The sequence below is a fragment of the Leuresthes tenuis genome, unplaced genomic scaffold (assembly GCF_036924035.1).
Source record: "Leuresthes tenuis unplaced genomic scaffold, fLeuTen1.0.hap1 SCAF_11, whole genome shotgun sequence".
NCBI classification, from domain to species: domain Eukaryota; kingdom Metazoa; phylum Chordata; class Actinopteri; order Atheriniformes; family Atherinopsidae; genus Leuresthes; species Leuresthes tenuis.
Genome location: NW_027325365.1, coordinates 18,586,207 through 18,609,181, shown reverse-complemented (window position 1 = coordinate 18,609,181; position 22,975 = coordinate 18,586,207). Strand labels below are relative to the sequence as shown.

The 22,975-nt window shown below is 38.8% G+C and overlaps 4 protein-coding genes across 4 annotated transcripts; 2 read left to right on the top strand and 2 right to left on the bottom strand.

Annotated features, from left to right (window-relative positions):
* Positions 1-2,410: 2,410 nt before the first annotated feature.
* Positions 2,411-7,688, bottom strand: LOC140318206 (uncharacterized). Its single transcript, XM_072395914.1, has 11 exons — positions 7,664-7,688; positions 6,514-6,571; positions 4,930-6,426; positions 4,757-4,849; positions 4,572-4,676; positions 4,344-4,453; positions 4,055-4,246; positions 3,813-3,975; positions 3,380-3,545; positions 3,130-3,224; positions 2,411-3,025 (listed from the first exon to the last, which is right to left on the bottom strand). The coding sequence occupies exons 3-11, from the start codon at positions 6,239-6,241 to the stop codon at positions 2,940-2,942; spliced, it is 2,322 nt and encodes a 773-aa protein (XP_072252015.1). The 5' UTR covers positions 6,242-6,426; positions 6,514-6,571; positions 7,664-7,688; the 3' UTR covers positions 2,411-2,939.
* Positions 7,689-7,907: 219 nt separating this feature from the next.
* Positions 7,908-12,512, top strand: LOC140318205 (cis-aconitate decarboxylase-like). Its single transcript, XM_072395913.1, has 6 exons — positions 7,908-8,063; positions 8,565-8,619; positions 9,104-9,291; positions 9,877-9,969; positions 10,409-10,614; positions 11,535-12,512. The coding sequence occupies exons 1-6, from the start codon at positions 8,046-8,048 to the stop codon at positions 12,460-12,462; spliced, it is 1,488 nt and encodes a 495-aa protein (XP_072252014.1). The 5' UTR covers positions 7,908-8,045; the 3' UTR covers positions 12,463-12,512.
* A 4,965-nt stretch (positions 12,513-17,477) lies between these two features.
* LOC140318642 (L-threonyl-[L-threonyl-carrier protein] 4-chlorinase) lies at positions 17,478-19,136 on the top strand. Its single transcript, XM_072396452.1, has 6 exons — positions 17,478-17,662; positions 17,873-18,125; positions 18,214-18,305; positions 18,514-18,653; positions 18,755-18,859; positions 18,963-19,136. Exons 1-6 carry the CDS (start codon positions 17,533-17,535, stop codon positions 19,047-19,049), a joined length of 807 nt encoding a protein of 268 aa, XP_072252553.1. The 5' UTR covers positions 17,478-17,532; the 3' UTR covers positions 19,050-19,136.
* A 1,517-nt stretch (positions 19,137-20,653) lies between these two features.
* Positions 20,654-22,458, bottom strand: LOC140318641 (glutamine amidotransferase-like class 1 domain-containing protein 3, mitochondrial). The gene is made up of 5 exons (XM_072396451.1): positions 22,368-22,458; positions 21,755-21,867; positions 21,395-21,566; positions 21,109-21,310; positions 20,654-21,020 (listed from the first exon to the last, which is right to left on the bottom strand). Exons 2-5 carry the CDS (start codon positions 21,860-21,862, stop codon positions 20,828-20,830), a joined length of 675 nt encoding a protein of 224 aa, XP_072252552.1. The 5' UTR covers positions 21,863-21,867; positions 22,368-22,458; the 3' UTR covers positions 20,654-20,827.
* Positions 22,459-22,975: the final 517 nt, after the last annotated feature.

Genomic DNA, 22,975 nt, shown 5'->3' with positions numbered 1-22,975 from the left:
CTTTAGAGAAATGATGTAAAGCAAGAAATAAAACAGACAAATGAAGGAAAAAAACTTTTAATGGATGTAATTGTCCTTGAACTTTCCTTCTTAGGATGCAGACTGGGTCTGTAAGTTCCTTTCAGGTAGTTTCAAAACAACCACAAAGCATTGTCTTGGTTTTCTTGCCATGAACCATGACTGCTTCAGGAACACTATGACATCAGTGTCATCTGGTTAAGACAGTATTTCCCCAAAATGGTTTGAACAATGATGCCTTGTTTTAACCCATCCTTCCTGGTCAGCAAGGTTTGACTATAAGACAGGTTTCTTTCTCTCTGTGTCCATTGTTTTTTGATTGCCATGCTTTCTTTTGCATCAAAATTCCAAGGATAGTTTGTCACTGTGTCATTCATGAGATAATATCAACTTTACCGAAGATTCATACCGTAAGAATCATCCTTATTCATCCCATCCTTTATGTAACATAACTCTTAATGTTTCCGTATGGGTGGACGTCTTACTGTGAACGGTTTATGTTTGACCGGAAACGTATCAATCCCCGGCCAATGGTGCAACTGGGGAAGCTAAAATAAAATCCTTCAAAAAGGAAACATTCATAAAGGTCAAAGAAACAGCAAAAAATACAAACAATTTCAGTAATAAGACATTCAGTGAAAATGTTTGGTTTGTTTGTGAGATTTTATATCAAGCTGTTTTACAGGGTGTAACCTCTCCAATGTTTCTTTGTATAGTCCATGTTTGATGGGGTTGCTCATTTGACTTGCTCAGCTACCATATTTCTATTTAAACTCGTCATTCATGAGGAAATAAGTCAAACATTCATTGATTGTGTTGGTATGTTTAACCGGTTTTTGCTTGCAATATATTAAACAATGATGTTTAAACTCATTCTTCCTGATGATTAATCCTCCTTTTTGACCTTCTTTCACTAATGACATGTTAACTGTTTCTTGCTTGTAGTTTAATGAGTTTCCTCTGTTTAACAAAGAAAAGCTGTTATATGCAAAAATCATGCAAACTTTGCTGTGTAAATTGGACTTAACCATAGTTTATTTGTAGAGCTTACTCCTTGTTTGGCTATTAGGGAAGAAGTTCTAAAACTAGCAGAAGAAGTTATAATTTTCTTCCTATTGGCAAAATGTTTCAAAGCTGCATACCTTTAGATGAGAGAGAGAATTTGACCAAATAATGCTTTATGCTTTGCTGGTTTGCACTCTCTATTAAATGCCCCCATTGTAATGACTCTTGGGACTAAATTTTTAAATAATTTGACTAACTGTGAAGCAAGACCAATGACACATTTACAAATAAATTTCATGAATTGCTAAATACTGAAATCAAGGTTTTAAGATCAGTTTGGTAGCTGAACAATTACGTAGTTACAAAAGTTTGATACAATCATGAGATGCAAGCAAAATCTGCAGCCTTTAACAGGCAAAAATAATCCAATGGGACAGAAATAATCACTTTATTGGTTCTGAATCTTTTCCAAATGATGGCTTCAAATTGAAGCCTGAAATACAAATATCTTTTAAATTTTCTACTTTCAGTTTCCCTGTTATTGATAACAAATGTTAAATCATCATATTTTAGCACATTGAAAGACATTTTTGGACTCTTCTGGTAAGGAAAATTATTGTGAAGCCTCTGTGAAACACCAATCATTCATCTTGCTTGGAAACTCGCAGTATGTTGTAGAGGCTTAGCTGATACATAGGTGACATCATCATCTGCATACATTTGACACTTAATGTCGTGCACATCTGGTTGTAACAATAGTGCTCCAATACACATACGAAAGTAAGAATAGAATAATACTTTAAAACACAAATAACACATGGGAACAAATGACAATAGCTTTAAGAAATACTAAGGATACTAAACTCAAGTTTGTTGTGTAAGTCTTTTAAATTTACCAGTGAAAATAATGAGAATCAATGAGGTTATTCATTTGACTCTATTATCCACAGTATGTTTATTTAAACTCTTCACCTAATGTGAAACTGAGGCAAACATTCACTGTGTGACATCATGTCAGGCCTGTATTTCCACAAGAACATGGACAACGATGGTATTGTTTCAAATGGTTCTTCCTGATCGTGTGGTCTTTTGGAAACGCCGTTTTAATTAGAAACTAATATATTATCCTTGTTAGTCATTAATTAAAAAGTAATATCAAGGGCACGGGTTAAATTATTTAATGATAAAACGTTTCCACTCTTAACCTTGTTACCATAGTGCTGATAATGGTTATACAGGCTTATAAGGTAGCCAAGATTCATTTCCTTATTTTTCTATCCAGTTACAAGATGACAGTGAGCAAAATGATGTACTCCCTTTTGTACTACTGAGTAAAACAATTAAAAAACTTGAAAACTTTTTTTTAAAATGTAGTCTCAATGGTCTTAGGAGGTTTGTTGTTTTTTGTCTTATATTTTCCATTTGTTGATGCTACAAATGGTGGTGTATGGGATACCGAAGTTTTCCTTATAATCCAACACAAGTTTGTACTTCAGCAGAGCTTTGTATGGGGAGCTTCTTGGTCTACATTATAGTTAGTTAATGGTGTTGCAAACTCTAAGAGCAATTAGATTGGACAAGTAATATATTTAACATTGTTTTCACAAGCAATGATTTGAATCCATTGTCGCTGCTAAAGAAAATATAGCTATTTGTAACAGCTTATTTAAGACTCAAAAGTTTCCATGAAATTAATTTATTAATCACGTGTGTAATATGTAATGCAGATTGTTCAAGTACTTATTACACTTAAATTCACAACAAGAACATCCACAGGACACAAAGTAATGAAGATTATGAAGATACAGAATTTCATCCCAACAAGATGTTAGTTTCTAAAAGGAAGTCCACAAGCTGAAGAAGCTTATGTAAAGAAAAAAAATATACGCTTTGCAAGAAAGAAAAGAAGATGATGATCAAAGCATGTTGCTTTTCACTCTGTCGAAGATCTGTTGAACTTTTAATGCTGGAACACAGCCTTCCCTTACGATACTGATGGTCCCTGCGAAAAGAGTAAGAATGCTCTAAGTGACTCTTTTTCATTAAAAAAACAGATGAAAGCAAAGGAAGAAAAATAATTATTTTTGGAACTATTTTGAAGTTTACCTTCATCTATTCTCAGGCAGTTGACAACTGTAGAAGCAACAACTTCATTCGAATCCCCGTCACAGAGGACTCCTTGGATCTTATGTCCCAGTCGACTATGGCAACACAAATGGTATTTCAGACATTTAAACTACACTCCAGTTGCACATTTGATACAAAAAAATTTAATTTTACAGAGAAGGAAATAAAAAGACAATAGTACAATACGACCAACTCTCAGCAAGCTCTTCTACATAAACACCAGATTTACCTGATAACCATGCTGTGGTGGGTGCTGTCTGGCTCTCCGCTGGGATTAGCTGATGTAATAGCAAGAGGCCCAGTAATATCGCATAAGTGGCCGGTCACTGTGTGGTCAGGGACACGGATCATGATGCTGTCCCTAGTTCCAACACGGTCATAAGCTGGTCCTACTCCTACAAAAGATACATTCAAAGTTTAAGTGAACACTGATCATTGATAGTGATTAGTGTTAGACAAATGATGAGAAACTCCTAAGAATCTTTTTTCATATGCATTCTATTCTGTTTCTTTTTTGCCCCTTTTTTAATAAAACAGAAATGTATACAGATCAAGAGTGCCCAGCACCTGTTTCTTAAACTCATTTTGTGCAATTCGGACATAATTTCAATCAGTTTTGAAACAAGTCATTTATTCAAAGGGAGGCTCCAAGGGCAACATACCGAGTCTGTACAACCAGTCTCCTTTGCTAACAATGCAGCTAATGCCTCCAGGATACACATTCTTCATAAACTCCCACAGCAGAGGACTGAAAGGAGGCTTGGCTGCCACCAGTTGCTCCACACTAGAGATGCAAATACATATAGGCTTCTCTGCTGGTCTGTCCTGGGACACAGTTTGGAAATTGAATTAAATGATTTTCCCCATGTTACACACCAACAAACATTTTGTTTTTCTTTCTTACTTTAATGTTGTAGATTTTCTCTATCGCCTCAGGATTCTTGCAGGAGGCTGCCAGAGCATACACAGTGTCTGTGGGAATACCACATACTCCTCCCTCCCCCAGAAGGCTAGCAATTTTCAAGAGACTGCTGGTGAGACGTGAGTTAGCTACTGGACAGGGTGGTTCTGGAGCTGTTTCCTGCTTTACTTTTTCCTACAACAACGCAAAAAGGAGGGCATACTGGTAAATGTAAAGGATGCATTACAGCAGATTTCAGTAGGAATACAATGTTGGTCTCATCACCACTTACCTTTATCAGGGGAGGGCCCATCGGCAGCATTCTCTGTGAGAAGATGCAGTTTACCAGAGAAGCCAAAGTTCCATATATACAAATGATGGATACCAATGCAAGCATGGCCACTGTAAAAAGAGAAAGAAACAGACCACAATATTATGCATAATCAGTTTGATTTATATATTACATGTTCTGATTAAAGACTATTTTCATTTTTAAAAATGAAGCTTTTTCTATACTTACTTTCAAGTTCATATGGTAGCTGCTGCAGGGTGGAGAGCAGAAAGCACACCAGAACAACCTCCATGACAGTTGTTAAAAACAGCAGAACCAGGTTCCTGTAGGCAGCTGAGACAAAGAAACTAAATTCTAAATAGTTCAAAACAAACTTGTAAATACTTTAAATAAAGGAATATAATCAATCTTACCAATCAACATGAGGAAAGCATTAATGAGCAGGAAAGCAATGCCTCCTGCTGTGAAACCGTAAGCTGCCTCTGTAGAGAACTGAAGCTGGTTACCTGGAAAAAAATAACTTAGGGTAAGATTTTGATTCAACACAAAGAGTTAAATGTTCGCCTTTTGATATATATTGATGTACCTGCAAACCTAAACCAGGTCCAAGTTGCCCAGACAACCACATAGATGGATGAGATGACTGACCCAAAACGGCCACCTCCTGTGACTTGCAGCCTGCTGACATAGGCCTGGATGATTCCTCCAGAGATGAGGACCCAGGGGACAGTCATGTGAAGGAGAGCAGGATTCATACTGGACACTCTTGAATGGAGAGCTGAAAGAGATGCAACCCCATTTGAAAGATAGAACAGAGCATCTGAGGCCTGGTCAGTTTGGGGCAGCACCTGCTGGTCTCCCTGTTCAGAACGTCTACACTTGAAAGCCATCTTCAGCTGGTCGGTGGAGATGGGCTGTGGTCCTACAGGCATGAGAGACTTTTCTGCGATGGTGTTGATGAGACGTGAGAAAGTGCCATAGATAGAGGCTGCAGTGAATAGGGAGCAAGCTACACCAAAGAAGATGTAATAACTCTGCAGGGGGATCTGGGGGATTGTTGCGACGGTGAGGAGGACAAAGAGCAAGTTGTGGATCAGTTCCAGGACATCCATGTTCAGGCTGCCCACACACAGCACCAAGCCTGCCACCACAAAGAACCAGTTTCCCACCATTGCTTCCCTCCCAGAGACCACTCGACTCTCCTCTACTATCAGAGTCGATACCACAAACTCATCCCAGGCCTTGATCAGCCAATATGTGGCATGAAATCCAAACTTAGTTGCATGGTAGCAATCTAGGCGCAGATGAGCATAATAGCTGGAGAACAGCTGGGCAACACTAATGATTGATACCCATGCAACTCCGAGACCAAATGATTTCATGTACCCAAAGCTGTAGAAAGCAAAGATGAAAGGAGCAACAGAGTCACAGAAGAACCCCAATGCCATGGGCTCAGCATATTTTGTGTTTTTCTTCTTCTCTTGGCCAATACTCTGGGCACTTGTTGAGTTGGTGGTACCCAGCAGGAGAACATTGAAGAGGGGGGTCCCAAAGCCTTTGAGGATGAGGCGCTGAGTAAGACCTTTGGCGAGCAGAGCAGCTGAACCATATATGGCAAAGATCAGAATAAGCAACTCCAGAACCCCAGAGACCACAAGGGCCCAGGAGCCTGCTACTAGAACTACCGCTTCAAAGATTAAAGTGGCCGTGATGGCCCCGAAAACAAAAGGCATGATGTAGTTGACTGTGGCAGAGCAAAATGCCAGAAGAAAGGACAGAAGGATATAGGGGACCAGACCAGCAATGGCCGACTCTTCTATGGACAGGCATAAATGGCACTTTGTGGAGTCATTCTGAGATGTGTTGCCCATCAAGTTATTGGTGGAAATGTTTAGCATCTGATCTGACGCAAATGTTGTTTGATTTTGAAATAAGGCACCATTGTAGATTCGTGTGGCTCCAAAACTGCCCCAAAGAGCAGCATAGCCAATGAAGGCAGTACCACTCAGATGATCGTATTTTCGAAAGGAAAGCAATCCAGCCACCAGTTGGCAGATACCACCAATCAGGATGAGATGAACACCTGTAAAAATTTTGTAAATTGGAGTAAACCATTATGAGGGTGTATAACTTTCAGAATAATTTCTTGCTCATTTACTACAGGTTTTACCTGCAAGTATGTTCTCCACTCCAACTGGCACTTTGCCAGTGTGAGCTGTATTGAAATTCTGTAGAAGCACAAGGAACGCACTGATCCCATTTGATAACATGCCCAACACTCCTGGTTCCCCATAGAAACTGGCAGGAAACCCATCTGATCCTGACATGGTGTTGTCAAATTGTAGTTCTGATGAAACACCTCACAGAGAATATACAAATGACAAAGTGTCTATATATATTAACGAATTTGGTTAACTAATATTTAATAGGGTGATATAATGATATTCTGTTTAAATATTTTATTGATGTACAGATGTTCAAATGGAGTTCCTCTACCTTGCTGTACCAAGCCAGTCAAAGGCATTAAATATGGGGTGTGTTTGATTAGATAAAACTGTATCAGTAAAAGTCATTAAGATATGTTGCTTAGCATCACATTTCATTGGTCATTTATTGGTAATACACCTTTCCAGTTCCATTATCCTGGGGCATTTTGTAAACATAGCACCTTTAGGACATTTAGAAATCAACTGAGTTACACACTAAATCCTTGCAGCACTGGTACATTTGTCTGGAAATACCTGGCTGTGTATCTCAAATAATGACATTCAAATGTTTTTATATGTACGTCGATAATAACATAATAAACACGGAGCAACTTAGCTTGTTAAGCATCTCAGTTTCTGTTAGGATCTTCTTGCTGCCACACAAGTCTCATTTGGGTTCAAGTTGTACAGAGAATGATGTATTGATTAGTTTATAAAATTAAAAATAGTGGCTGTGTGTTAAAGGACATTTTACTTGACAAAAGTCTATCTTAAAAGCTAAAATGTTCCTGTACAAAAACTGCAAAAGTCAACTTCACTCAAATGAACTTGAGCAAGTGAGTAGACAAAGTATTAAATAGCAAGTCATCGTTACAGTAATTCAAATACTTTGAATCAAAACAATCATTATCCACCCCGGAGCAGTTTTAATATACCGTAAATGTAGAACTTCATCAGCAATCTTTTATTTAACACTAAGTCTCACACATTAGTTTTATGTGAATAAAACCTTCATATTAACTGTTTATCACCAATGTTATGTGTTTCAAAAGCTCAAATTAAAGAATTATTCAGTTGTGCAGGAAAAAGGGAGGAATTAAATGAAAGCCTTACTTGGTCAAGATGCTTGAAAGATGAAGTGCTGAGTGATTCTGAAGCAGGGATGCAGGTTTGTCATGAATAAGACTCACCTATTAGTAGGAGGAGTTTGAAAGAAATTTCTTGACCAACCAGCATCATTATGAGAAAACTACCTCAATGCTCCTTTGGTGATGTTAATCATTCTGATGATCAATAATGTTGAAAAGTCTGACCTTCATTTACATACTTGTCCTTCCTTCTTCCTTTTTGGGTACCTGGGTTATTATATAACCTGCCCAAACTCAAGTCAGCATCATCCCAAGCCTTTTGACTGCACAGCAACAGGAGAAACACTGAGGAGAAAATAAATGTACTGACAGAAGCAAAAAGCCAGTGTGATAAACCCAGTAAAGCCATGATGTCCGTGCTACAGGTAAGACTCATAATGCAATTCCAAAATGTTTTAAATAGACAAACGGATAAATGCTCTGCTCTGTCAAGCTTTAATGAATTACTGAAAATTTAGTTTTACACATTATATTTTGACATGTAATTAGCTTAATCCCATGGTTGTAAAAGTTTTGGAATTATTGATTATATATTCATTCATTATTCCATTTTGTTGACTCTTCAAGTTGCAATTGATAAACACACTAAAGTCTGAGTCTGAGTAGCTTTTTGAAAGAAGTGAACACACTCACCACATGCTACTGTAAAACAGTTTGGCACAAAAATCTCACCTGCACATTACCTCTAAAGGGAGCCTCTTATTACAGAGATGCCAATGTGCTCTTAGACACTGATTTAACTTCCTCTTGGCTTGACAAAAAATCCCTGCATGTTTCCTCAATGACACAATCAGACCAGCCACTGATGTGAGGTAACACAAAATGTTGTGTTGATGTTTCCAATCCTCTATACTTGCTCTCCACAGAAAACCCTAAGACCTGTGTGCGCTATCAGGAAAATGCATAATTCTGCTGCAGAAGGTAGGTTTTCGTGATTGGCAAATAAAGACAAGATTATCAAACTTAGCTGAAATAACTATATAAAAATAAACTGTTTTCTTTTTTTACACTTACACTTATCAGATCAACTTCCGTTTTCTTAGTTTAGACTGCTTAAGAGGAATGTAAGGCTCTGCTGAAATAACAGTAAAAAAAGGGGTTAGTTAAAGGACATTACAGCACTTGAAGGTATCTTCTATAGACATTATGTAATTATAATGGAGAGACACTTATCTTTTGGCCCAGTATCAAACAATTTAAAAAATTCCCAGCTCAAGTTAATTTGCGACTAAGCATGTCATGACTGTGTAAGGGTCTACCAAGTCACATTGTTGGTGTTGCTCATTACATAGGTATGCTACAGAACAGGAAAAAGTTTGACATCTCCATTTGACACTATATAAATAAAAACTTGATTTAATTGCAAGGAATTCGGTTTCTGTTATGTGCTCCTTTTGTTTGGCAGTCTTGAGGCGCCCGGCCCCTGAGGACACAGTTACAGCAAGTTTTGGGAAATTCATAAATGGGGTGACTTCGCAGCACCTGTCGTCTGTGGTCCTCCACCGCAGCAAAAGGATGGTGCTGGACAGCATCGGTGTCGGTCTGATTGGTAGCACTACTGAAGTGTTTGAAACGGCCCTAAAGCACTGCCAGGTGAGACTTAGTTAAAGAAAAATACGAGTTTAATTAAAACATCATATAATAACGATCATTGGCAACTTTTTGAGAACGAAGAGCAGCTTCAAGTAGACATTTAATTTATATTTGTTTGTTTTTGAGTGCATGTGTACTTTTTAGCTCATGTTCCGCAGACATAAATCTATTGTCACATTATGTCATCTTATGTCACATTATGGGTCCCTCCATTTTAATAAAAAAAGTACAAGAACCTATTCACTTGATTAAATGTTTGAGTTTGCAACATACCTGCAGCATCATGAGTCAACATAAGCTATCAACATATCAAGAAAGAGTTGTCCAGATTTACACATTTTATTAATGACCTCTGATGATAAATTGTGCCTGGCACAAAGACTGAATCACTTTTGAACCAACAATAAATAATGTGCCTTTCATCACTTTAGACTGGTGAGCTGTCACACAGTCGCCAACATTAAAGTTGAAAAGTGAATCATCAAAGTTTGCAAACCCTGTACAATCATGAAATGATCACACAAGCCTATGTACATGTCCTTGTGATGGCTGTCCACATTTACCTGTACATGTCTTTTCCTTAAGCGCATGTATGGCCCTGCTAACATCAGCTCTGTGTATGGACGAGGGGGCATCAAGCTCTCTCCAACACTGGCAGCTTTTGTCAATGGAGTGGCGGTCAGTATGAAAATATCAACCCACTATCACAACCAAACTACAGGTATCTTCTTTTAACAACGATAGAACCCAGCTTGGCAGAGTTGGATGAAAATGCTGAATTGATCCAAAATAAACATTCTTTTGCATTAGTAGCACGCATTGCTTCCGTCTCTAAGTAAGCCACAATAGACTGTATTGTTCTCCATTGATCAAACCCTGAAGCCAAAGCCGAACAGCCGTCATCCACAAAAAAAAGTGGGGATTCCAATACCATTTTATTTCAAGTGCAGTTCAGTTTTGTTTATGGTAAATGGTAAATGGACTTGTACTTGTATAGCGCTTTTCTAGTCTAACTGACCACTCAAAGCGCTTCACTACATGTGAAGTAGCTCACTATGTGAGTAGCATGCAAAATTAATAATATTAAAAAAACAAAAAAAATTAAACGTTTCCACAGACTCATTCCATGGATTTTGATGATACGTGGCACCCCGCAACTCATCCCTCAGGAGCTGTCCTTCCCGCCGTCTTGGCTCTCAGTGACATGATGCCAGCTAACAATAAACCTAGTGGCCTGGACTTCTTACTAGCCTTCAATGTTGGCATCGAAATCCAAGGCCGCCTCATGAGGTTCTCTAATGAAGCCCAAAACATCCCCAGGAGGTGAGAGCATAAAGTCTACCAATCTAAACATTATTTTATTCTGGAAATTTTATTGTTAGATGTTAGGAATCTTTTTTGTTCATTTAAATCTTGTTGATGCATTTAGTTTACATAGAGACTAAAGCCATAGACATGATGTGTATTTTCTAGGGTTTTATTTTGTGAGGGAGAAGAAGTTTTATTAGTATTGCTGTAAAAAGGCCACAAATACTTGAGCTGTTTTCCATGGTTGTATTTTAGAGTGTGTGTTTGTCACTGTACTTCACTGTGTGCTATTTCTAGTTGTGGCTATTCTATCCTGCAAGATTACAAAATGTCCAGACAGGATTTTATGTTTAGTTCAATGTTAGTAATATAACACAGCTTCAGAACCATTAACTTTAGCTGCAGACAACACAGTTAACTGCAGGACAAAACCACTTTTCAAGCTTGCAGCATTTTTTTTCTCAGAAAGATGATTTGGCATATTGATTCACTTTATATCAGTATGTCATGTTCATGTCCTCTACACAGATAGAAATGAGTGCAACATTTAATGCTCATAATTTTCATATATTATGAGTGTATATTCAATTCACCTTGAGGGAAAATAACACATTCCAACTGTATTCCAACTGTAAAAGAGTATATACTTACTGAATACCTGACTAAAGTGTCTCTGTCTGACCTAGCACATTACTCACTTGTTTACCCACTTTTTAAATGACTTAATGTGTCCTTTCTTTGACACCCATAATATAAGCTTTCTCTGCACATGGAGTCCCATAAAAGAGTTGCCATTTGAACAACACTCTTTTCACACAGGAGTTCTGTTTTAACCACAATGATGGAGGTCACCTATTTAAAATATTCCTTTAGAAACTAAAGTAAATATTTCCAAAACACTTGACTAAAGTGTCTCTGTCTGTCTCCCTCCACAGGTTTCACCCTCCCAGTGTGGTAGGTACTATGGGAAGTGCAGCAGCCTGTGCTCGCCTCTTGTCCCTGGATCCCTCCCAGAGCAGTCATGCCTTAGCTATAGCTGCTTCTTTAGCTGGAGCCCCAATGGCTAATGCTGCCACTCAGTCTAAACCCCTTCATATTGGCAATGCTGCACGTTTGGGGCTTGAAGCAGCTCTGCTGGCCTCCAGAGGTCTAGAGGCCAGTCCTCTGGTCTTGGATGCTGTTGCAGGGGTGGCTGGCTTCAATGCTTTTTATGAAGATTATATGCCGCAGCCTTTAGAATCACCCAATGAAAATGGCCATATGTTCCTGCTCGAGGAGCAGGACATAGGCTTCAAGCGCTTCCCCGCACATCTGGGGATGCACTGGGTGGCGGATGCTGCAGCCTCAGTCCATAAGCTTCTTGTAGGACTTGGTCCCGGTAAGGTTTCCTCAGCTGAAGTCCAGGACATCCTGCTCCGAGTCCCCCAGTCTAAATACATCAACAGGCCTTTCCCTGAGTCTGAGCACGAGGCACGCCACTCCTTCCAGTTTAATGCGTGTAGCGCTCTCCTGGATGGTGAGGTGACCGTACAGTCCTTCACCCCAGCTGCCATCAACCGCCCTGAGCTGCACGCCCTGCTGAGCCGTGTCCGCATGGAGCATCCTCACGATAACCCTGCTAATTTCAACATCATGTATGGTGAAGTCCAGGTGACACTCGTTGGGGGAGACATTCTAAAGGGGCGTTGTGACACCTTCTATGGTCACTGGCGTAACCCGCTGACCAATGAAAGCCTGAGGAAGAAGTTCAGAAACAACGCAGAGGTGGTGCTGCCATCAGAGAAGGTCGAGAGACTGATTGAGGTGGTGGAGGAGCTGGAAAGACTTGGGGACTGCAGGGCCCTTCTCTCACAACTGCAATGATGATTCACACACACACAACCACAAGAACAACAACATTTTACATGATATCAAATGACAAAGACATGGAAAATTTACAGTTTATACAAGATATGTGCTAGATGCTCTTTGGACTGCTGATAATAGTTAGATACAAATATCTGGTTGCACACAGTATTTGCACGTGGAAGTAAAGCAACTGTTTTGTAGTCATCAGGGCATTTAGAAGATTATGCAAACAAAAAACACTACATTCAATCCTAAAAAAGCCCAAATTTGAAATGAAATACAAAATGACTCTACTGCTTAACACATTGCTCTGCTGTTAAGCGCTCACCATCATGCTGTATATAGTTCAGGATTAGGATTTCTCATGTAACTCCAAAAGGTGTTTTCTTCTGTGCTGGATATATTTACAGTAGTTTTGAGGATTATATACAGGTGTGTTTGGGTGATGGATTGGGTCAGTGGTCCTACTAAATCACTGCATCATAAAAACTGTATTAGATGGAAAATACAACTGCTGCTTTACTGCTAACATGTACGTCGACCGAAGATCTTTGTTATATTGAATCTAGCCAGAACTAACTCGATACCTTTAAAGGGGTGATTTTGGATGACTGTGAAATGTTTATAAGCTGTCTTATATCTTTGTATTGCTACCAATTTGTTCATTCCAACATTTTGTAAAATAATTGCTTGAGACTAATGGTAAAGGAACCATGTATGTTCAAAAAAGAAATGTAACACAAAAGGGGGGCAATAAACCATAAGCTTGTATATTTGAAATTGTTATTACATATGATTTGTATTGTATTGTTTTTTATTCAACCCTTTAATAATAATGAGCCAAATTAAAACTTTAGACTTTTTAGAAAACAGCTTCCTAAAACCAATGATTTTTCTTTTTTTAATCTTAAGGTCATTGTTAAGATAAAAGTACAAGTATTCAATAAAAACACTGAAGAACTTAAACCTTTGTTGTAATGTTGTCAATTACATCCCCATTACTAGCATATATGCTTTTAAACGTCTTAGAATGAGGACACAGTGAATGAAAGCAGGGGCACATGCAATGGAAATAATCACAAGGAGCCCTACTGATGTCATTTTGAAATTTACAGCCATAAAGAGATGACGTTTGCTCTTCAGTTGTAGCAGTAATATTCAAGTCTGTCTCGATTTGACTGGACATTGTTGCATGTTCATTACAATCTTGTCAAGTCACTGTTGCCGGGTAGAGTTGCCTGAACAGAGACTTCAATAAAGGAGCAAACTGCTCCACCAAGTGGTGAATCTGTGCTTCAGAAAGACATCACACAGCTGCGAATCAGAGGGTGTGGCTTTCCTTCCAGCTCTATGCCATGTTGATCTCTTGTGTAGGCAAACTGAAAATAAAGGAGCAAAATATCAGACATGGCACAAGTACCACGAGCACACCCTGCAGGAAGAGGGGGAGGTGCACCAGCAGGTGGCGCCACAGTAAGAAAGGTTAGTGTTTTATGCTTTTGTCCACATGTCCACATAAAAAAGGACACATTTAGTCATACACACACCTCAAAGCCTTTGTATATTTTACAACTACAGTCTAATGTAGAATCAAACCTTTCCTGAAACGTATGCACTGAGTTGAGTAAAAATATGTGTGAAGTTTATTATCTTTGGGTGGGTGGTGTGTACAGATTTAAGGATCATGTTGGATGGACTTAATATCAAATGTAAAGGCAATGTAGTTGCAAATTAAACTTACTGTAGTGAACAAATTATCTAAAATAAAGCCTAATTTTAAAGCTTATACTCCTTATTATACCCCTTAAGTTACTTCATTGGTCATTTTCACAGCTCCAGGTCTCTTTCAAGAATTTAGAGTAACGTGTGACAAACACATGCTGCAGCTTCCTTTGTTGGAGGAAACACCTTCAAACAATTGCTATCCACCTCTGGAATAATGAGCAGCACCAGCTCTGTGGCAGAGACAATTGGACACACACTGGAGACAAAATAAAGCTGCAACACCAGATCTGTCCAAGTCAACAACAACTTGGTGACAGTATCATCTCATTTTGATCTGGATTGACTTCTTCTTTGTGGAGTGATTGTAAACCTGTGAGAGAATTTGTTTTCAAACTACTACATGACTCACTATGCACAGTTGACCATGAATTGTGTTTGCATTGACTTAAAAAAAGTCAGATAGGAAAAGATAAATTGTTGATCCACAAATAAAGCTGTACATGTTTGATCTGCTTTGGAAAGAATTTCTGCAGCTATTCCCTGGTCACTGGTGAAATTGTCTGAACCAAAACCAGACATCAGCACAACAATAAAGCTAACCAGTGAGTGATCAGGGCGTTTTCCCCTTTGAATTATTTTCCCAGCACAGTATCATGTTCCTACTACAGATTAAATGATTGCTTAGCTTGTCTTGGTGTGAGCACACAAGACGCAACCAAGTGACGTTTTCCATCACTTGTATGCACAGTGCAGATCTGATTTACAAAAGAATCAAACTGATAAAGTTATCTAATGAATTAACAACAGTGAATAAACGTCTCACCTTAATCACACAGAACGGACAAGGCAGGGTTGACCATGAAGACAGTGAAGGAAATATCAAAGAAAATGTCAAAGAAATGTTTGACTTTTTGGTTGATAAGGAAAGGTCTCCGAGGAAAGGTTAACAGAACAGTTACAGCTGGCAAAAGAAAGGGCGACAAGCTAAAATCTGGTCCAGTAGTACGAAACGTTATTATTCATCGATATTGTTTCACAGTCCCTACATTTTCTTTAAAGATATCACCTAAAAATCTATCAGATTCTCCTAAAAGCAGATGAAGAGAACTCAGTCAAACAAATTATGTCAAATTATTGTACTTTGCTATTTAATTACTGAAAAATATGAACATTTACCAAAAATATGTGAGCAGCAGAAGAAGGTAACGCTTACTCAGCAGCTTCAGCAGGAGATGTTGTGGGTTCTTTACACTAACTGCTCGTTTCAACTCCTTACACAATATTGTTATTGTGATAACATCAGGATTCTGTCTTGGCTATGCCAGATAGCAGCGTTTTATTCCTTGAGCAATTACTTGGTGAACAGCTAATGTGCTTTGTGTCAGAGTCTTGCTGCATGACCCAATATTCTCTTGAGATTCAGTTCATGGGCAAATGTCCTGATAGTTTCCTGTATAATTCGCTGCAACAATTCTGAATCCATAATTAACTGTTCCGAACAAAACAGACCCGAATGTTGACATTACCGCCACCATGTTTCACAAATACAATAAGATTCCTATACTGGAGCACAATGTTTTGCATTCTATAAACAGTAATTCTTGCTTAATCCAAAATTATGTTTTTCTGCCGCTTTTACAGAAACAATTTGTCCCAAAAACCGTCCTGCTTTACCATATCTTTGCTGCCCTGCCATCCACACCATCATTATTCCTCATGTGCTCCTCATGGTGGATTCCTAAACATTAACATTAGCCAAGAAAACTCTGAAAGCAAGGATATCGAAAGCCATGCGGTCATTCCGAGAGGGTAACAACATTCATTCATTTCGTCTATCTGTATATAGTCTGTTTGGCTGTTTAACATAGGTGACTTGATACTTTAGATATTGTTTTGTAAATTTGCCCAGCATGATAAGTGTCGACAACTCTTTTTCTGAGGTCTGAGAAATCTCCTTTTCCACAGTACACTTTCACAAAAGTGTGGTGAAGCTCAGTATTTGAAAGCTCCCTGTCCATCAAATTAAACCATGAGCCCCCCCCTCGCAACTGATTGTCAAGCAGCCTGACTCTAATATTAAACTTTAGGTAACTGCTATTCCATGACATTCGCATACTTTTGCCACTAATAGAGGTGGAATATAAATGTCAAAGGTAAATACATGACCAAATCCAATATTTTGCCTCATTTGTTAAAGTTTTCTTTATGGACTGACATTAAAATCTGCTGAAGTTTTAAGTCATATTCGTACAATAAATTGAAGATTTTTGAGGAGCACACACATGTTCTGTACTAATTCTGTATCCATCTGTTCGAAAGATCTCATCAAACACAATATGGATTCATTATTTTTGTGTGATCATTCATTGTTCCTTCACTCTCTGAGTCCCTGACAAGGAACAGAAAAGTTTATTATAGGATTGTGGTGATTGAGAACTGTATGGAACTCATTTTAAAAAACCATATTTCTTGGAATCACTGCACCTGTTTCCTGGTGATCTTACACGAGGAAGTCCTGTTTGTGGAGATAAGATGTCTGAGAAGTATTTCCTGAAAATGTTCCTGTTAATGTTTTATTAGCCACTCCACCTGAAAAAGGCAAAACTGCAAAAGCTGGTAATATCTTCCAGGTCTGGCATCATAGAGTCAAAGATTTGCCTCTTTCATTAAGTCTTCCAGGAGACGTGTGTCACATATGATAAGACTGTGACATAAGAATACATTTTAAGATAGATGCTGACTCAAGAGTAGGAGTTTCCACAGTACGCTCTGTGCTGTATATATAATCTCAGCCACAGAAGGATTCGGCAGGGTTCAAACTTATTCAGAGCAAGAGAAGACTGCAAAACAGACAGGTACGGAGACAATTTCGGCAGCAGTTATAGTTTATTCTGATTATCAATTTGTTTTAACAAAAATCGAAAAATTCATAAAGATATAACAAGTTTGCACTTTAAAGACAGAATTTAGATAATGGAAATGTTTAAAGTTTTGTACTCTAAGTGCGTGACTGTTTTGAGAATCTGCTGAAACAGGGATGGTGTTGTCTCCTGGACTTGTTTTAGTCAGCAAAAAAAACAAAAAAAGACTATTAATTCAGACTCACACTGGTAATGAGGTGTGGGCTTGGGTTATATTGGTCTGGAAGGACAAGTTTAGTGTGTGTGACTGTGGTTTTCTTCAGGACTTCAGGACAGGTGGGCAGGGCAGCATTCATTTTTTTATGTGTTTATGAACCCAAAGGAAAACAGGATAAATACTGAACTATAAATTAATATTACCACTGCTTGACTATCCTTTCTCTACGTTGTAAATTTTGGAAGCAGAAAGCCTGAGGCATCAGCAGTGAAACAAACAAAGATGACTTCATCCACAGCTGAACTACAAGACAGCTACAAGCAGCAGGGCTTCCTCTCACCGCTGCCTGTGTTGAATGAGACAGAGCTGAAGGAGGCTCGACAGGCCTTTTCTAAGTTGGAGGAGGAATTTGGTAAGGAACGTATATGGTTCTATGATTGTCTTTTATTGTTATTGTCTTTTAGTCCATCCTCAATAATGATAAGTTCCACATACAGTAGTTTTGATTGGGTATTAATTCTTCAGTACTGCCTTACAAAATCATTACCTGTCCATAATGACTAAAAAGAATTTGTGATTTTTCCAATTTAATACATTTGTTTTGTACCTGTTGCATCCCCAGGTGCAGAGTACACTCAGTACAGCCTCCACAATGTTCATCTTCAGTATCCATGGGCGATGAACCTGACCAAACACCCCCGTATCCTGCAAGCGATCCAAGCCATCCTGGGCCCTGACGTCATCCTGCTGGACTCCCGCTTCATCTGTAAATATCCAACACTCAAACCAGGTCACACCCAGGACAACGAGGAGAACAAAACCAAACCTGATGGAGAGAATGGATTTCCATATGTGGCCTGGCACCAGGACATGAGGTGAATCCGACTTTCTAAAAGGAAAAAATGGATTCTATTTTTTTCTGCTTTTCTTTGTTTTGTCTGAATGTGAGTATTCTGTTCACAGGTATTGGGGTATTGCTGGTGGCCCTGTTCTCTCTGTGTGGCTCGCTCTGGATGACTCACTAAAAGAAAATGGCGCCCTTCAGGTCATCCCAGGTACCTATGCTGCATATGTACTTTTTGTGCAAGCCGGAGTCTTAGCTCAGGTACAGATAAATAAGTGTCTGTTGATCCCCACCTAAATGTACAAGTTTTTTTTTTTAATGAATGAATTTTGTATGTATAAGTGATCTGAATAAAATAGCATGTAAAAAGTAATCAAAATCAGCACTCTTCCTCACTGCCATTTGTGCTCTGGAGGTAGGCAGCCACTGTTCTGGCATGTTGCCCCATCGCCAAGCCACCCGCCCTGGAAACATGCTGTCAGTCAATCAGGAGATCCCAGAGGAGCTGGTGCAGGTGGAGGAAGCTGTGTTTTGCCCTCTGAGAGCTGGGCAGATGTCTGTGAGTTTGGTTTTTTATTGATTCTTTTTTTTTTTTTGTCATATCGTCTCTTAAACAGGTCTTAAATTATTTTAAGCTGAATGATGAAATTGTTTGAACAGATTCACGATGGACTTCTTGTTCATGCAAGTGATGCCAACACATCCCAGAGGAGGCGCTGTGGCTTTGTGATCCGTTATGTTCCTACCTGTGCCTACCCCATACAGGTGAGAGGAACGTTTTTTATGGTCTGCTTACAGTTTGGGATAGTTAGACTTGCATTGTGTATTGACTTTGTTGGTTTTTTTGCTTGAAATGTTTTGCCGTCAGGATCCTGATCGACCCAGGAAATTCAAGGCGACACAGTTGACTTGTGGAGTGGATCAGTTCAACCATTTCTCAAACAAAAGCATTTGAATGATGACTGGAGTTTTGACAAAACGTGCTTCTACACTTTATACCAAAACAATTTATTTCTGTTCTATGCTCATCACCAACTATATTTATTTCAAATATCTAACTTTTCAGTATATTCTATAACGTGCAGAACTTTTCTGAAATATCACTGCATGTTAAACTTTGCTGTTTTAATGTGTAGAAAAAACTGTAATATATATATGTACCCTGTTTCAAAAAGCTTTAAATAAATGTCAAACTAACCTCACAATCTGTAGCTCATCATATCATTTCTGTTTTCCTACTCTAAGGGCTTGATGTTTCCCTAATGTTGAACAGCATATTTAGTACGAATTAAAATGGGAAAAAAAAGTTTTTTTGTGTGTGATTATCAAAAACATGGAGTTAAGTTGTTCCCATTTTTATTTTTCTTTATATTTGAGAATTAGGTTAATGGTTTACGGACGTTTCATCAGGTTTTTATCAGATGTGAATTTTTTCCCAACCAAACCACTTCCTCTTCAGATTAATCTTTTTTTACATATTTAATGCACAAAGACTTTTAAAGTGTGCCATAGTATGTTGTTTGATAGTCAAGCAATGTTACTATTATTCAAAGTACTTTTTTTTCACATCTGGTTTAGCAAATCCTTTTTTTTTTACAGCATAAATATGGATTTTTGTTACGTCAGGTTGTTTTAAACTTCACTAATGCTACAAGCAAAATGAAGACCAGGGCTATTCAAAACTTAAGTGTTTACACCATTTGATTAATAAACTATTACTCATACATACTTTTATCTTTACTCAAGGAAAGTTTTAAGCTTAGTCTTAAAAGTGGAAAGGGTGTCTGCTTCCCTATTGTGGCCCATTCCACAAGAGAGGGGCCTGAACTGAAGGCTCTGCCTCCCATTCTACTTTTAGAAACCATGGGAACCACAAGTAAACCCGCAGTCTGAGAGCGAAATGCTCTGTTGGGAAAATCTCTTAGATCTTTAAGATATGATGGAGCTCAGTCATTAAGAGCTTTATATGTGAGGAGAAAAATCTTAAATTCTATTCTGAATTTAACAGGGAGCCAATGAAGAGAAGCTAAATCTGGAGAAATATGATCTCTCCTGTTAGATCTCATCAGAACTCTGGCTGCAGCCTTTTGGATCAGTTGGAGGCTTTTCAAAGAATTTGTGGGACAGCCTAGTAATAAAGAATTACAGTAGTCCAGTCTTGAAGTAACAAATGCAAGAATGCAAATATTTCTTTGTATTTCTCTATGTATGGAGTGCTGAGATTTGAACATTCTGGCCTCCTCCAAGTAACTCACTGAGTAGCAGAAAACAAAACGAATTAAGCTTCACAGATATCTCCCTGGACATGCTTTTAACACTCACACTAACAAATGGTAAAGAACTATATATAAAAATAAATATATCTATGTATATATATATATACATAGATATATGTTTAACTAATGCAGTTACCTGACTCGGTCAAGGTGTCAAACAATGTCAAAAGAAATTGTACAGAAAATCATACAGTATTATCGTTAATCATTCTTTGCTATTACTGACTAGAATGGTTATCATTTCACTACGTTTTGACAGTAAAGAAAAAACATGACAGCAAAATTGTAATTTTCTTAGATTTTATTGAAAATGTCAACACTTTGACAGTATTGATAGTTTAACATCTGCTTAATGCTCAGAGAAACACGAGTTAAATTCATATTAAACTCAATGTCTCTGTACAAATCTGAGACATTTAAAGAAAATAAATACAATGAATTCGTCATAACACTCTTGTTAAGCCAGCTTCAGTGTCTCTTTAACCATGACACCGATTCCATCAAACACCTGGTGAAAGGGAGCGTTGCACATGAAGGCAGAGGTGGTGACCAGCTTATTCTTTACATCCACGTGAGCTTCCTCCACATCTTTGTTCACATGTTTGCAGCCCATCTCCGTCACAGCACCTGCTGTCTGAGCGTATGGCCACCTGAGGATGAAAAGAAAGAAAAATGTTGAGTGAGACTGTTTTTTTGTTTTATAAACATCTAAATTATGTAAAAACCTATTTCACACACTTTTCACACTCTTTGTCCTGCCCCAGGGTGAGCTCACATCCAGGCAGGATCTTGGCAGCCAGAACAGGGGAGATGCAGCACATGCCCAGAGGCTTTCCAGCTTTGTGGAAAGCCTTGATGAGCTTCTCCAGATGTGGCTGGACGGTGCAGTCCTTATTCTTCACGGCCCAGTCACTCAGGTTCTTAGCCACGCCAAAGCCCCCTGATTGAGCGCAACAGAACTTGTTAAAAAAGAAAGGTTGCATCTATCTTACTCTGTTCTCATGTATGTCTGAGGCCGACTCACCTGGGATGATTACGGCATCAAATGCTGAGACTTCTAACTTGGCCAGGTCAGTCACATCACCCCTGGCGATGCGGGCGCTTTCCTGCAGGACGTTTCTCTTCTCTTCGGTAGGTTTCCCCTCACAGTGATTTACAACATGCATCTGATCTGCATTTGGAGCAAACATCTGCACCTAAAATCAAACACCAGCATGTTAAACATTCTACACCATGTTAAACTGTGTATCTATGGGCTCCCCATAGAGTTGCTATTGAAACAAAGTGTGTTATAGGTATGAATGTTATAAATGAGACTGGATGTTGAAATTTGACACAGAAAAAAAACACTGTAATAAATTGACTCTTCTTCTCTTGCACTTACTTTTGCTCCGGCTCGGCTCAGATGAACAAGCACGGCCGAGGCCTCATGGATCTCTGTGCCATCATAGACTCCACAGCCTGAGAGAATAACTGCAACGCGCTTTGCCATGGTTACTGTAAAACACGCAAAAATGGTTCTCTAAAGATATGTGGACACTATAAATTACCCAAAGAGTCCTCAATTTGTGGGTCACAAACTGCTTCTTCTTTTTTTTTCCCCATTTCCCTGTAACATATGAGGAGTAACTGGATAGCTGCTGTTTCAGAGCCAACTGCTGCACGTTACCATTAAAAATTTACAGAAACAGGTGGGAAATAACTCCAGAGTGCTGCTGCCTCCGCTGCTGCCACGTAACACTCCTGACACCAGTAGAGATAAGTCAGAGGAATACAAGAGTCTGCTGTCTGTGCAAAATTGTGTCACGAATGAACACGCCGGTGGAAGTTGCATCCAACACTATTTTTGCTCTCACCAACTACCTCGGGCACCACTTACTTTTTCCATCCCAAAGCTGTTTAAAATCAGCAGGCGTTCGTCCATAAAGTATAGGCGAACAAACGCATTTATTCAGAAGAAAACACAGAAGTTGAGGTGAAGTTGAGCGATATCTCACCTTGAACAGGTATCGTTGAACGCAGCTTGAAATTTTAGGTAAGGATGTGACGCCTAAACTCGGAGGCAAGCATTTTATAGTCCCGTCTCCTCCCATATTAGTTTGTCCAACATGGTGACATCATTGACCCTGGCACCCGCTACAAGGAAACGTAAAACGCCGAGTCATTCCTCTCATTAACCGTGTTAAACTGACACTAAAATTGTTTGAATTGTTCATCCTGTAACGGTCACATCTCTTGGCTATAACTGCCATTGAAGTTATAGAAATTAAAAAGGCCGATCGCACAGGCTTTCGCATAATTAGGTCAGAAAGTGTGGCGGAGCAACGCTAAATAAACCAACTGTATAATTTTCTATTTAGAAACTACAAACGAAACAATTGTATTTTGTTTGTGTCATACACAAACCTTTTTGGGGGGGCAAGACATTTAAACTTAGGAAAATATCCTGTTTATGCCGAGTTGTTAACGTTTACGACTCAGTTTCTATTTAAAAAAAAAAAACACCTATTTCCTTATGTCCTCACAGTTTTTTTTTCCCGAACAGCTAATGTTACAGTCAGAGACTTTTGGGCTTAATCATTTCTTCCTTATCCCCCTGCTTCCC